The sequence below is a fragment of the Stegodyphus dumicola genome, chromosome 3 (assembly GCF_044657685.1).
Source record: "Stegodyphus dumicola isolate Sdum_Otavi_A_Nest chromosome 3, ASM4465768v1".
Taxonomy (NCBI): domain Eukaryota; kingdom Metazoa; phylum Arthropoda; class Arachnida; order Araneae; family Eresidae; genus Stegodyphus; species Stegodyphus dumicola.
The window spans coordinates 241120492-241136697 of NC_140770.1; the positions used below are offsets into that span (position 1 = coordinate 241120492).

Sequence of the window (16206 nt, forward strand, 5' to 3'; positions counted from 1 at the left end):
TAGAAACTAGTTTTAAATCGTAATAAAACTATACACACACACACACACACAAAAAAAAAAAAAAAAAAAAATCTGAAAGCCTTTAGATTTTATATTGCGCCGAAAGGGGCGTTTTTTAACACTTTGCTTGTTACCTTTATTTATTAAATATTGTGTTCTTCGCACTTAAAACATAAAATTCGTTCCAACAGCAATATCACGAAATAATTTTTAAATGAGCATATCTTTAGAATTTCCGATACACAGTCTCGCGCGCGGGAGATAAAAATGTTTTTTCTTCCGTACAGTGTTCCCATTGCTTGCTCTGAAATCGTTGAGTTTCTTAATTAAAAACTCATAAATGCTTTACAAAATATGAAACTAATAATAAAACAAATTCTAAATTCCAATTTTGGGCTTCTAGATGCCCATATTCGGGTGGGAGGTTTTGTTATTCAAAATTTGATGGCTCTATGTACCGTTGTTTTATCACAATGCGGGAAGCATCATACATTTGTGCAGTTTCTTCATTATTTTAATTTCTTAAAATAAAATACAGGGCGATAATATTTGGTGGCAACAGTTTGAAAAGTGAAACACCGTTTATAGTGAAACACCACAAAATGCCAAAACGAAATTAATAACCCTTCTGGGCTAAAATTTATTTTCAAAAGTATCACACTAACAGTAGTAATTCCACTGTTATATTTTAAAATAAACTTAATTCTTGCTGTACAAATAACTTTTTCATGTTACTGTGATGTTAATCTAACATTTAATGACTAAGATTTAATTTGAAATTCCTAATGCCAAATTAAAACTTTGTTACAGCATATAACACAGGAATAGTTTTACTAATTCAAATGTAAAAGCTTTGTCTCTAAAAAATGCATAATAATCTAATAAAAGATACTAAAGAATGCATTGATTATAATAATAATTTTAAAATGCATAATATTCCTTATCCTCTACCAGGATTAAAATTTTAATTTTTAATAACCATTTGTTTATATAATCAGTTCATGCAATTTCATAATTTTCATAAGTTATTTAATATGCTATCTGTATTTGACCCACAATTCATTTTTGATTGCAATAATGGTCTGTCCTTATATTTTCACTTAACAATGGAAGCATTTTAATCATAAGCAACACCCTGTTCTTTTCCATTTATTAAAAAAGCCTACTTGAAACGGAAGAAAAGAGGAAAAAATAAGTTTGCATTATTTATCTGAGATTAAAAGAAAAATGTAAGTATTCTGTAATTCTTCTACAATTTCCAAAATTTTGTTTAATTTCAATCCCAAGATTGCCTGCTTTAGCTGCGAAAGGCAGCAATGAGTATGCTTTATTATTTATAAGCAATTCAGATCCTCTGATGTGTTATATAAATTCATCTAATTGTCATCAGGCATGGTATAAATGTTATTTACCTTAATAAATAATATAATAATCATAAATAGGTTTGGTTTATTTTAAATTTTCAAGTTTTTGTTCTTGCGCATCAGATTTGTGTAACCACTGCTGCATCCAGGGAAAAAACAGGGTCCATTAGATGCTTTGTCTATACATATATTTTTTTAACATATAATTCATTGACTAGAGTGGGACCAGTCCCACTCAACACAAACAAGTGATAAGGAACAAAATGTAAAATTTGGAACATAATTTGGTCTGAAAGAAAAAGTCAAATAGTCTGGAATTCTTCTCTTGCCTGCCAGTATTTGTCATATAGATGTCCAGTCACTTTAGGGCATTCCCACGATGTATAAAGATATACTCCGTGGGCATTCCTTAAGATGAGACGAATGCAGGACAGTGTCTCTCCCACATAGTATTCAGTTAAGGGATGAAAAGAGGCCAAATATAAATAAATATCCCGCAAGGCCATCATGTCCAGTCTTTAACCACACACAGATCGTATTTTATTTTCGAGTGTCAAGATGTAGAAACTTCTTTCTACTCGACTGCAACAGCGATTATCCATAATGGAAATATTGTTGCGTGCGTACGGGTTCGTTATGAAATGAATGCACAAGTCCGATGAAAAATGAACAAAAATTTATTATTATCACAACAGAAATGCTTAAATTTTCTCAAATTATCATGCAGTATCACAATATCTCACAGTAGTTATCTTTTAACTACTTAAATGTACAATAGAACGTAATTCAAAACAGCTAAAGAACGCTAATCCGCGAATTCGCTATAATCAACAACGGCAGTTTTCTAAACAACAACAAACTAAGCAACTACTACAAACTGAGATGTTTTCCTCCTTTTATAAGATTTTAAAATCACGCGCTAGAATTTTCCAGCACTTTCTCGAAATCAAAAAGAGATATTTATTTATTTAACGCACGCGCTCTTGTATTTTTAATTTTTCCGGCTTAGCTTTCTTTTAATATTCGTCACGCGCTGCACTGCGCGAGAAATAAAACCATTTAATTTATAATTGAACTAACATTAGCTTTTTAAACACCAAATTCGTAACACTGCCCCCTTCCCAAGGACTGCACGTCCCGGGCAGTACAATCCCTGGACAGGAAGCTAAACTTACAACTGTGGCATAAATGCAACTGAGGCATAAACATTACATTACAATATCAAACAATATAAACAATAAATGCAATAACTAACTTAAACAAATCAAATGCTATCAAATACTAAATACAAAACAAATACTAAATACAAATCAAATCAAATACACATTTATAAACAAAAAGGACCATGGTCTGATACTATTTACAATTATTTACATTACGTACTATGGCCATAGTAATAAGCTAACCTGTCGTAAGAGTTCGAAGACTCACGGGTCCGAACCACGACGTCATTCGTGTTCAGCACTGTATATGGACCATTCGAAGGTGACTGTAATTTAGGACTCAGTCCTTTTCGTTGAATTGGGTTCCACAACCACACCTTGTCTCCTTTGTTGGATCTCTGTCTAGTAGCTCTTGTGTCGCATCTGGTCTTCATTTTCTCCGTCGCCAAGTTGACTCGCTTTCGTGCAGAACGGTGCATCCCCTCAAACCGGGCCTGGGCATCTTGGATGTGTTCCTCAGGCGATGAAGGCGCATCCGTAGGGCGACTAAACAGGCGTTCACAAAGCAGACGAAGGTCTCGACCGAAGAGCTTCTGGGATGGAGAATAGCTGATAGTCTTGAGTTTCTTTTCGACCCTGGTATGATTTCGGCAGCTTCCCGAGCTCGATCTTTCGGACAAGGCGTCGACATTTCCAGGCGAGGATCCCTTTTGAGGATGGATAGTCATGCCATCAGATGCTGAAAGCAGCTTATTGTTTTTGAAATCTAAGGAAAAATTGTATTTCCTTAAAAAGTCCAATCCGAGTATGCATGGACCTGTAATATCCGCCACATATGCCGTGTGATGGTAGGCGGCACTTCCAAACGTGATGTTTACGTTTAACTTCCCAGTTATGTCGATCTTGTCACCAGACGCAGTCTGAAGGGTAACACAGGATGGCGTCCAAATAAGTTTATCTTTAAACTGTTCAGCTAAATCTTTCCTAATGATGGTAACATTAGCTCCTGTGTCAATGATCATATTGCAAGGAACTCCATCGATATTCCCATTAATGGACAGTCCGTTACTGTTGCCACTCACTGTATAAATTTTAAGCGCTTTAAAACAAGGTTTTTCATTATCTGGCAACCTCCGTTCCTCGATATGGTCACTAATTTGTTTACTGCGTCGTTGCTGAGAAATGGTCTTATTTTCCGTATCTCGGGGTGTTTTGCAGTTTCTTCGTATGTGCCCTTCAACTCCGCAGTTCCAGCACTTTAGAACCAGTTTCTTTTCACTTCTGTTCCGTCTCAAGCCACTGACTTGTCTGGTAAAATCATCTGCTTTATATTCCGTACCCTGGGGCGTTCTGCAATTCCGTCTTAGGTGACCTTCACTACCACATCTCCAACACCTTGGAGCCACTTTCTTCTCGCTCCTACTTCGTATCAAAGCTTCGACTTGTCTGGATAAATCATCTAAACGAGCGATCAATTGGTCCCCTGGGTCGTGGACTCGCACAGCTCTGACTGGGTAGCGATCTCTAAGAGTTGCTTGCTGGGCTGCCTCCAATTTCATGGCGTACAACAGAGCGCTTTTTATGTCCTTTACCTTTGTCATTCGAAGAGCTTTTTGTATTTCACTTATTAGTAATTATTAGTATTATTAGTAATAATACTTACTCTATATATGTTAAATTTAATTAGAATAGTTTCTTCGCGTCTCTCATTTTGTAAAATGCTTAGATACACAGCTTGATATAAACTGTGGCGAAATTTTAATTAAGCTTATAGAATTTTTTGCTTCAGTCAGTAAATTTTCTTGTCTATCATAATAAGTTATTCTTTTTTATGAATCAAATGTCAGTTTTGATTTTGATATTTTTATCGTTTTCTGTTAAAAATTTCCATATCTTTGTTATTTGAGAAGTATGTTTCAAATTGATTTCAAAAGATTTTAAAATAGAATTCGGATTTGAATTCAGTTAAGCATTCTGAACTATATTATTCATAATTAAATATAAAGAGCAAAAAATATTGACTAATTCAATCTATCTTTAATTTTGTCCTGCTTGAACTAACTTCTAACCAATCAAATGCAGAAATTAATGTTAGCAATAAATTTGATAAGCTAGGTGAAAATGCTAATGCAGATAATACTGCCACTAATAATGATATGGAAGTTAGTGAAGAGAATGAGGTTATTGAAATGCAACAACCGAAGGTGAAACCGATAATGGTGAAGCCTCCAATTAAATTTTCGGATTTCTCTAAAAAACTGAGGGCTGAAACTAATTTAGACTTTGCAGCTAAAGTTACTGGTGAGTTTTTAAAAGTTTCTCCGAAAACGGAAAATGATCACCGTCAGATAACAAAATATTTGGATGAAAAAAGTGTAGATCATTATTTAATTACCAGAAAGATGGATAGGCCCATCAAAATAGTTATAAGAGGTTTACCTATCGATTGCCCCTCAGATGACATTTTTGAGGAGCTGGTTAATTTAAAGTATAAACCTCGAAAAGTTACCCAAATGCACAGAACCAAATCTAAGGCTCCTATGCCTTTGTTTCAGGTTCATTTAGAGAATGTACCAGGGGTGCAATCTATTTATGATGTTAAAAAACTGCTATGTTTCTTTGCTGAAATACATCCTTATAAAGTGCGTGGAAATGTTGTGCAGTGTCACAACTGCCAACACTTCCATCACAGTAGTGAAAATTGCAAACTACAACCAAGATGTGTGAAATGTGCAGGTGCACATCGTACTGATAAATGTAATGTTAAAAAATTAGACTCTCCTATTTGTTGTAATTGTCTGCAAGAAGGACACACCGCCAATTATCGCGGATGTCCGAAATTCCCCCGACGCATAGTCGGAAATAAAACTGTGAATAAGAGTGCAAACTCAGAAAATGTAAATAATCGTGTTAAAATGCCTAGTACTTCTAATGCAAATTTGAGTTATTCTGCTGTTGCCTCCGGGCGCAGTTATGCTAGTGTAGCCAAGGGTGACGTTCAAAGATCTGTAAATACTGTTAATAATTTTAATGTTGATATGCATAAACAGACTGTCAGCAGTGGTAATGCTGCTAGTGCTACTGTTGGTTCGGGTATGTTTATGGACTTTCTCAAAATAATCAAAGAGGTGTGTGATGTTTTTAAAGGCACCACAGTTATGAATGTTTTTCAAAAAATCTCGGCAGCCATGCCTGAACTGCGGGCTGCGGAGCATTCAATCGATAAGTTGTTTATATTATTTAATGTTTTTGACAGTGTGTTTTCCAATGTTGAATAATTATGTATAGTGTAAACAATAGGTACGTAAGTATTATTACTTGGAACGCAAATGGTTTGTTCCGTAAGATTAATGAATTGCGGGATTTTGCAAGTGAGCACAGTCCCGACTTATTTTTCCTACAAGAACACAAGCTTGACCCTAAAATACCATTGTGTGTGGCAAATTACTATACCTACAAGTCGCACAGAAGTACTACCGCTCCTCGCCCACGTGGAGGTGGCACTGCACTTCTTGTCAAACGCTGCATTCCCCATTATCACGTGAACATTCCACAGCTCTCAGCCGTAGAGGCCACAGCTATCTGCATCACAACAGACACTAACACTCCATACATTTTTGTCTCCACCTACATTCCTCCCATGAGACCTGTGGCTGTCGTTCAGACAGACCTTGAAATTCTACTCACACTTGGTACACATGTTATTATTGGTGGAGACTTGAACGCAAGACACCGCGCATGGAACTGCTACACTTCTAATGCAACAGGCAGACTGATTTATTCCTTGGCCGCGTCGGCACGGTTTAAATTGGCAGTTCCAAGTACCCCAACACGGTATGCTGCTGGGTCCACCGCAATTATTGATTTTTTCTTGTTGCGGAACACCAGTTCTCCACTGAATATTTCCGTACTGGACGAACTTTCAAGTGATCACAATCCTGTTAGGATTATTCTGGACCTCAGCAGATATACTACATCAGACACCAGGGCCTTTCGTACAGACTGGCAGGTCTTTGCCAAAGCCCTCTCCAACACTCAGTACACTTTACCCACGATACACAAGGGGAGTGAAATTGATAGTTTGGTCAAGGACCTCACTGAAAATATACAAAATGCTTATGCGAAAGCACAAGTTGAAGTTAAACCTGGTATGAAACACAAGCCTCAAGAGCTCAGATTATTGATTAAAGAGAGAAATGCTGCAAGACGAGCGTATCAACGCACCAGACACCGTGATGATAAAAGGAACTTCAATCGCCTGTGCGAAGCGGTCAAGTTTCTCACAAATAAACTCTCACAAGATCGCTGGACTAACTACCTCAGATCTCTTTCTGCAGAGGATAACTCCTTATGGAAAGCAGTGAAGAGGTACAAAAAATGCTATAACGCCATTCCGCCCCTTCACGGCCCTCAACGGATCCATTACACCGGAACTGAGAAAGCAGAACTTTTAGCTCAGCATCTGGAATCTCAGTTCTGCATTAACAACATTTCAGACTCAGACACTGAACAGCTTATTGCTGACTTCCACTCCAATTTTACAACACAGCCATGCACAGACAACATTATCTCAGCCATGCCATCGGAGGTCTGTCTCTATATCATGCGAATTGCGAAAAGGAAGAGCCCTGGAGTAGACGGTGTCACAAATGAGATGATCAAGCACTTCCCTGTCAAGATAATACTCTACTTCACCAAGTTAGTGAATATCATACTACGATGGCAATACTTCCCAACTTGTTGGAAAACTGCCAAGATTGTCCCTCTGCTAAAGCCCAACAAGCCTGCGACTGCTCCTGAGAGTTACCCACCAATCAGTTTGCTAAGCTCAATTAGCAAAATCGTGGAAGCAGTTATTCTACATAGACTAAACATCTTCCTGGATGAGCAGAAGATCCTCATACCCTATCAGTTTGGGTTCAGGCGTAAGCACTCGACAACGCATCAACTCTACAGAGTTGTTGAGTTAATAAGCAGTGGGATGCAACAACATCGTGTCACTGGTGGACTTTTCTTAGATGTCGCCAAAGCCTTCGATAGAGTATGGCTGGATGCCCTCATATACAAATTACACAACCTGGGACTCCCAGGCTACATCACAAACATAATTAAATCCTACCTAACCGGTAGACACTTTGTCGTTCATGTTTCTGGTTCATTATCCACAAACCGGCCTATACGGGCTGGTGTTCCACAGGGATCCCTTCTGGGCCCTACCCTATTCAATATTTACGTGAACGACATCCCCACTACACACAACACAACACTAGCCATGTATGCAGACGACACAGCGATCCTTACGCAAAGTGCATTTGTTAGTTCAGCAATACAACAGCTACAACACCACATCCACTCGCTAGAGACTTGGCTGACCAAATGGAAAGTCAAAGTGAATGTCGACAAGACACATGCCATACTGTTTACTACTAAGAAGAATTTCCCGACTCACCTGCAAATGTATGGTGTGGACATTCCCTGGGTCAAGCAGGTCCCTTATCTTGGGGTGATCCTCAGTAAATCTCTTACATGGAATCCACACATTACACATATTCTCAGGAAGTTTCGAGCTAGTAAAGCTTCACTCTTCCCCTTAATTGCTCGAAACAGTGTTCTATCTATTGATAATAAGTTGCTCATTTACAAAACCATGTTGCGTCCAATTCTTAGTTATGCATGCCCCGTCTGGGCATACTCGTGCAAAAGTTTGAGAAGGCAGTTACAAGCTGCCCAAAACGGGGTATTGCGTATGATATGTAATGCCCCCTGGTACATTCGGAATAGCCAAATTCGTAAAGAGTTAAGAATAGAGGATCTTTGTGATTTTTATTGCCGCCTATCTAGGGCATTTTATGATAAACAGGAACTTCTGGACAATCCTGTGGTTGTTAACTATTGTTATGATACTAGGGACCCCAATTTCAGTAAGCGCCCAAAGGCGATCCTAAATGTTAGTAATGTGTAATTTTGTATATGTGTTATGCAAATTGTTGCTTAAATTCTTTATTGTATATTGTTCTTTTTTCCTCCTGATTGCTTTTTGTTTTTACTAGTGGCACTGAGGCGTCGCACTTCGTATTTTGTTTCTCTTGTGTGTACATGTATTCTTCTGTGAAATTGTTGTTTAAAAATAGTTAATTATGTATGGATTAGTAATTAGGTACTTAAGGAAAAAATATGTATTTAACTATTAGCAATTATGAATTTAAACTCTTGCTCATTTAATTATTTAGCACATTCAGTTACATTTCTCATAATTCGAAACTTTTATCATGTTATTCGATGAGGGGTAGGGCTATGGCGCCCAGGCGCCCTGGTGGTTAAGCACCGCAGTTCAACAAGTAACCAATAAATGCAGTATTTTAACTAAAAATATAATGCAAATCTTTTTTATTTGAAAAGTACATGTCCTCTTTTCTTTCCAAAGGAGGAAAATTCTATCCCATTCAATAGCCTAAAAGATGAGTTTCTTATGTTCAGAAAAATTTTATCACAGTTATAATGTTATGATATTTTCTCGCTGTAAAGTTTCAAATTGGTACATGTAGCTTTTTTGAAAAAAATGCTTTGCATGTGTTATGTTTTACTGGAAAAGATCCCCTATTTTTTATTTTCATTTATTGAACTGATCATTTACTAATAGACTCTAATTATATTTGTTGCAAAAAACTACCAGTTTAATATCAGAATACCTAATGTATGCTTGCTGCGGTATTTAAGAAATATCATTAACTACATAAAACTAAAGTCTGTTTTCTCTTGCAGCAATTATTTACTTTTTTTATTCTCAGTTTATTCTCTTTTTCAACGATTAAAGACTCGCAGTGAAAGAAACAAGTTTAATTAAATAACAAGCAGCACAGTGTTCATTTCCATTTATTATAAAAACCTACTTCAAACGGAAAAGAAGGGGAAATGAGTTAATCTTCTTTTCTGTAAATGAAATAAAGAGACAAATATTCCATCATTCTTTCATAATTCCAGAAATTTATTTGACTTTAAAATCTCAAGATTGCCTGCTTTCATGCACGAAATGCAAATGCACATAAGTTATGTGAAATATTTAACTAATTTCCAATTTAAAGTTATGTGAAATATTTAACTAATTTCCAATTTAAAGTTCTGTGAAATATTTAACTAATTTCCAATCTAATACTTTTTAAATACCCTCTTAATTACTAGCAATCCAGACGTTCTGTAAAGTTATATAAATTCGTCTGATTAGGCATGATACTATAAATGTTGCTCACCTTTGGAGCTCTAAATATACTTGGATTCTTGATTCCCAAGCTTTTATTCTTCTGCCTAACAGATGTATAACCACTGTTGCATCCAGGGACGAAGCAGGTTGCATTACAAGAATTACTCATGATGGAAATTGATATCAAATCAATATTTTCTGTATTGCTGCCTATGTCAAATCCTACGAAAAGTAGAAAAGCTGACGATTGCAACGCCCTCTATAAATAATGCAACAAAAGTGGACCATTTTTGAGAAAAGTTGTAATACCAGTTTTCCCCTCCTTCTTTACACTCCGTGATTTCGTCTCTTCATGTGGCGGGCAGAAAAACGTCCGCGTAACAAAACACCGTCTACTTTGTCTGCTGGGTCTAATAACTGTACAACTCTACTCCTGCATTAAGCAGGCATGTGTTTTGATAGTAAATAAACTTTTGTTAAAATCAAGCAAAACTCTTCAGTGCCATAAAAAGAAAAAATACGCTCAGTTATAAAAAAAAGGACTAATAAATTAATACATTTTTGTAACGATACTAAGAGTTCCATGTCGTCGGATTCAGTTTTTCAATCCGAAACTGTAAGAAAGGTAAAATTTTTTTCATAAAATAATTTTCTTGATTAATCTCTGACATGTGTTGGCTTTTATGAGAGAATTAAATCATTAATACAAATGCATAATAGCATCATTTATTTGGCTGTGAAAATTCCATAAAATGTATTTCTTTGTATAGTGTGTTTTCTAGTTCACGTTAAGAGTTTTACTAACTATTCCAGATGTGCTTAACATCTTAAGCTTTATTATTATTATTACTTTGTCACATCTTTTCTTCTTCAAATAAAATGTATTTTTCAAATAACCTGCATTATATCGAAAGTTGTTCGAACTCTTGAACAGGTATTTTCGGAAGCACTTCCGCAGAGAACCCGGTAAATGTAAACATCGCCAACTTTGGCGATAGTAGTTCAAACCTGGTGACCCATCGGATTTATCCTATTCGCTTGTTCGAAGTTTGCAACATTCCTCTTGCGACCATTTTTTTGAATTATCACTGTCATTGTTCGCATTTGCAGATCTATATTATTCTTCTCTTATTTATTATTATTTTTTCTGAATTTTTTAGCAACGAATAGATAGAAATATTTTCGTAGGTAGATGCCGGTTCTCGTTTCGGGATCGATGAAAGGAGGGGTGAATGCTAATTTGTAACACGGCTGTTCACGTTGTGTTTTTAATTATTAACAGCCCTAAGAACCATGAGGTTTCCAACCTCTAAAATAATTTGTTTTCGTAGACCGCAAAAATGTGCATATGCATTTTAAATAATTAAGTAATGCTTTTATTTTTATTATTGGTTATTGTCATCTAAAATTATGAGAATAAATCAATTTTTATGGCGTAAAATTTTAACAATATATTGTTAATGCTTTTCTAACAACAATCTTTCAGAGGATCGCAGGTGTGACATAAATATATGATGAAATTGAAATAAAAAATATTATTGATTATCTAAGATGACAGAATAGTTTGATGCATCACCATGGTCATCAAATTCAGCAAACCACTGCTGGTGTAAGGAATATATTGTTTTCTGTGTTAACTGGAATTTAAGACAAATTTTTTTCGTATATCACGTTTAACCGGTTAATTTCAGTATATTAATACTAATTTATATTTTTTAAATGAATTTTTATTTCCGTTATAAATGCTTATATATTGTCTTATGCTTAATAATATATTCTTTTCTGTGCTAACTTGAATATAATACAAATTTATTTTCGTATATCATGTTTAACCGGTTAGTTTTACATCTACATGCTTATTATCTGTGAATTTTTACTACCATATGCTTGTATATTGTTTTGTCTGCTAATTTGAATTTACATGCACTAAATATCACGTTTACGGCTCGGCTCATTGTCGATGAACCGCGAGCTTGGCGAGTAAAAATGCAACGGGTTCTCTGCGGATGAAAACCCGTATTTTCTTTATATGTGAAGGTCACTATAAGATATTCTTTTAAGGTATCTTGAAGTCTTTTATAAATTATTCGCTTTAATATAATTTTTTATTTAAGTGATACACAGTATTAAACAAAAGTGAAACAATTCAAAAAAATTATATAACCTGTAACTCCTTTACTGGCATTTTAAGAAAACACTTTTAAAATTTATTTTTAGTTTGTTATCACATATTTGCTATACATTTCAAGTACAATGTGATACATTCTTTCAACTTCTTATCAGCACTTGTAAGGGTTATTTCATTATTAATAACCTGAATAAAGTAAGTGGTTTTTAAAAATTTATGAAGACTGATTGCCCAATTTCTAGTTTGTATCGTATATCTCTGAATCGCAAATAAAATCTAATAGTTATGAAACTTTGGGCTAATCTTTGGAATATGGTAACAGGTAGTTTGGCGACATTTTGTAAGGCGATAAAAGTTACTAGCTAGGACTTTAGCAGTGTACATGTATAAAGTCAAGAGTGTGCACAGTGCCATTTTTGTGCAATTCTGGGATTTTTTTTAAGTGAAAATATGTCGACGTGTACATGGATGATACCGTGTATGTGCAATTCTTAAAAACATGGCAAGCAGTGGGTGATTCTGCACTTTCTCCCAATTTCGCACCTAATCTTCGTCATGATTAAGCACTTTTGTTCCATAAAAGTTCTAGCATAAGCGTAATTCGGCTAACAGATTGATGAAAAAAAAAAATGCCTTTACTTCGTGAAAACAAAATGCTGTCCAAAAAAAAGCAGGGTTGGTCGCCAAAAAATCGCCAAGTTACCATAATCCGAAGATTAACCAAACTAAACTTTGTAGCAACTTATAAGAGTGCAAGCTTCTATCACTCTCAATTGAAATTCTGGGTGAAGAGCAAAATCGCCCACTTATTTGGCCCGTTATGTTTGGCACTTTTTACAAGAGTAAGAGGAATTGGATTTTTGTCAATTTCCTTTGACTCTTTAATTGAAAACACATTTATGTGTACATAGACAAAGGGAGTGCGCAATGGCGAATTTGTGCAATTCTCTAATGTTTTTTCAAGTGAAAATAAGTCAATGTGTACATGGATGCCGAGTTTGTGCAGTTCTTTAAAACGCGGCAAGCAGTGGGTGATTCTGCACTTTCCCGAAAATTCCTTCTGAGTTAAACTTTAATTTGATTCAACAGAAACATGCATTTTTAATATTTTGGTTTCAAACACCAAATGCATGACAAATGGATACTATAGCTTTTAAAATTAAAATGCTTTCGAGATCAGTTTTATCTTTATTTAATAATAGAGATTTAATTTTATGAATCCACAGGAGCAGATATTACTAATTAAAATTTTTCAGATTGCAGATTTTTAAATGGTTATATTATATTAATTTATTTTTTAGATTGAATATCTTTGTGATTCTTCATGGTATATGAGCATAATACAGAGTACATAATTTTGGTTGATCTTTGGATTATGGTAACTTGGCGATTTTTTGGCGAAAATTTGGCGACCAACTCTGCTACAGCAACCCTCTATTTTTTTCGCCGTCTTTTTGTCTTCACGAAGTAAAGACATGTTTCTTTTCTTTTTATTTACTGAACACTTTTTCCAACAATCTACTAGCCGAATTACACTTATGCTAGAAATTTTATGTAACAAAACTGCTTAATCATGACAAATATTAACTGCAAAATTGGGAAAACTCCTTGCGCGTTTTTCAGAATAGCACATACACATAAACCATTTACACGTTGACTTATTTTTACTTAAAAAAACATCCCAGAATTTCACAAAAATGGCATTGCACACACTCTTAACTTTATCCATCTACACTGCTATTTTCTCATAAATTACAAAAATTTGCACGAAAATGCAAAAAAAAAAAAAAAAAACTGTGAATCTTTAAACTTGGTAAAAAGTACATATATGAAATTACCTGATCGTGAAAAAGTATATACCCTTTCCAAGGATGAACATTTCCACATATAAAATAAATAAAATATCCAAAAACATTTACCTCTAAATTATCTATTATATTATAAACGTCACCAACGAATTCATACCGCATACATTACAAATGGTTACAAATACTTAGTGTCTAATATTTAAATTATTTCCATACACATTTACTTCAACTGAAACGTATACCAAATTCCTACAAACATCAAATTCACAAAATAACTATCATTTAATTAAAATATCACTAAACCATGTACACGTCGACTTATTTTTACTTAAAAAAACATCCCAGAATTGCACAAAAATGGGATTGCGCACACTCTTCACCAGTGGCGTAGCTAGGGTGGGGCAAAGGGGGACATCTGTCCCCAGGCGCAGCATCTAAGGGGCGCCAAATTGATGCTACGAAATAATGGAATGTTTTCCATTCTTGGCACACAGAAAGGGGCGCAAATTCTTCAGTTGATGATCCCAGGCGCTGGAAACTCTAGCTACGCCCCTGCTCTTCACTATATCCATGTACACTGCTTTTTTCTCATAAATTAGAAAAATTTCACGAAAATGCATGAAAATACTCAACGTATTCTACTCAAACGTATTCCAAAATACTACAAACATATAATTCACAAAATCACGATCATTAAATTAAAATATAATTAAATTAAAAAACACTACTTAGAATATAAATAAGCACATACATTAAATTAATAAAAATTAGATTACAATCCTAATTACTTTAATCTAAATCATTGCTAATAACAATTTTCCAATAATATCATATTAATTTATTTACTCCTTACATTTAGAACAATGCATAAAAATAATATCCTCAAATGATTAAAAATGCTAACTTACCTAATCTTCAGAATCTTCATTATGTGGCATGCACACTCCACTATTTCACACAACACACAATGAAGCTTAATACAAAATAATATAGTACTACAGCTTTCCAAATTCCCCCCCCCTTTTCCGATTAAAGAACTGTAATTCGTCCATTAATGTCACATGACATATCTCATGATCTCTCATTTCCCTCGCAGAAAATAATACATAATCGGAACTGGGTACTTCTCACATTATTACCGCAGTCCTAAATAGTAACCTTTATCGCCTCCAAAATGTCGCCAAACTACCAGTTACCTTATTCCAAAGATTAGACATAATTTTTTATATAAATTAAAACCAGAATTAGCTATTTTTTTTTTTTTTTTTTTTTTTTTTTGAAAGCATAAAATTTTAACATGATTCTGTATCCATCAATAAAATTTGTGCAATTCCTACTTTAGAAACCCTTAATGTAGAGGATGAGTGCATTTTTCACTGAACCTAAAATGGTACAAATAAAGGAATATTAAAAACACATGCTACTGTTTGAATAAAATTTAAAAAAATAGGGTATGTGTATGTGTGTAATGGGATGATTGGATAGGTCGCTGTTGAACCTGAGATATTTATCTGTGTCGTAATTATTTGGAGTGGCCTTAATGCGTAGATACAAGAATGACAGTTATAGACAGATGTGGCTGAGTCCAATATAATGTTATTGCAGGATAAAGCACTTTCAGAACCACAGTATTGATTCACATATTTTTGTTATGGGTGAAATATGCACAATTTGTACAACTTAACATCTTATTTAGACAAAGGACAATAGCGGGACAGGAAACTATATGTGGTTAGCAGAAGCAAAGATAACCAGGGAAAAAGGGTCAGCAAAAGTGGCAATGGTATTTATTGTGAAAAGTTCCTTTAATTTGATTGGACAAGAATTTTCTCAGATGATGTACTTTAGATTCCAGGAAGGAGATGTAGCCAAATTAAAATGAATAAATTTGAGTTTCATATTTTTTTATCTTACACACACACACATGTGTATATGTGTGTGTGTGTGAAGAGAAGCTTGCATTGTATATTAATACACAATTTTTATCACTATCTTTAGATTTTATTTGTAATGCAGAAGACAGTAGAATTCCACAAATTAGAAATTTTGCTATTAATCTTTATAAATTATTAGAAACATTTTTTATTTGTCCGAAAAGAAGGTCTTTTAAATGATTAATTCACCTTGTGCATGGTATTTTAGAACATTGAATTAAAATTTTTAATAGAAATAAAAATTGTATTTTTTATCCTGTGGTTACCTTATGTTTCAGCAAAATAAGGTGAGTGTTTGTATGTATCCCTTATAAGATAGCTTTTAAAGTAAAAATAGTGCCAAGGTGTCTCCGATGTATTTATGTATACATTAAGTATGCATAAAGTCAATATCTAACCAGCGGAAACTAGGTGATAAGAGAATCCAATTATCTAAGCTTACAAAACTCCCTACTGTCTTGAAGGAAACATTGTAAATATAACAAAGCGAAAGCAAGTGAGACATGAGAAAGACAATTTATGATTTTCATTTCAGTGCCGTTAGTAAGGACCCTAGCTAAGAAAACGACAACACTGTAACTGCTTCCATTGTTAGTAAAAGGCCATAAACC

At 34.6% G+C, this 16206-nt stretch overlaps 1 protein-coding gene across 3 annotated transcripts in view; it reads left to right on the top strand.

Annotated features, from left to right (window-relative positions):
* Positions 1–10107: 10107 nt before the first annotated feature.
* LOC118201401 (uncharacterized) overlaps positions 10108–16206 on the top strand; it is a 138451-nt gene continuing 132352 nt past the window's right edge. For 2 of the 3 annotated variants that reach the window (XM_085813967.1, XM_085813968.1), the window contains exon 1: positions 10108–10350. In XM_085813967.1, the coding sequence (XP_085670093.1) occupies positions 10309–10350 (42 nt within the window). In that variant the 5' untranslated portion in view covers positions 10108–10308. The remainder of the gene's footprint in view (positions 10351–16206) is intronic. The other variant, XM_085813969.1, reaches the window with a different exon arrangement.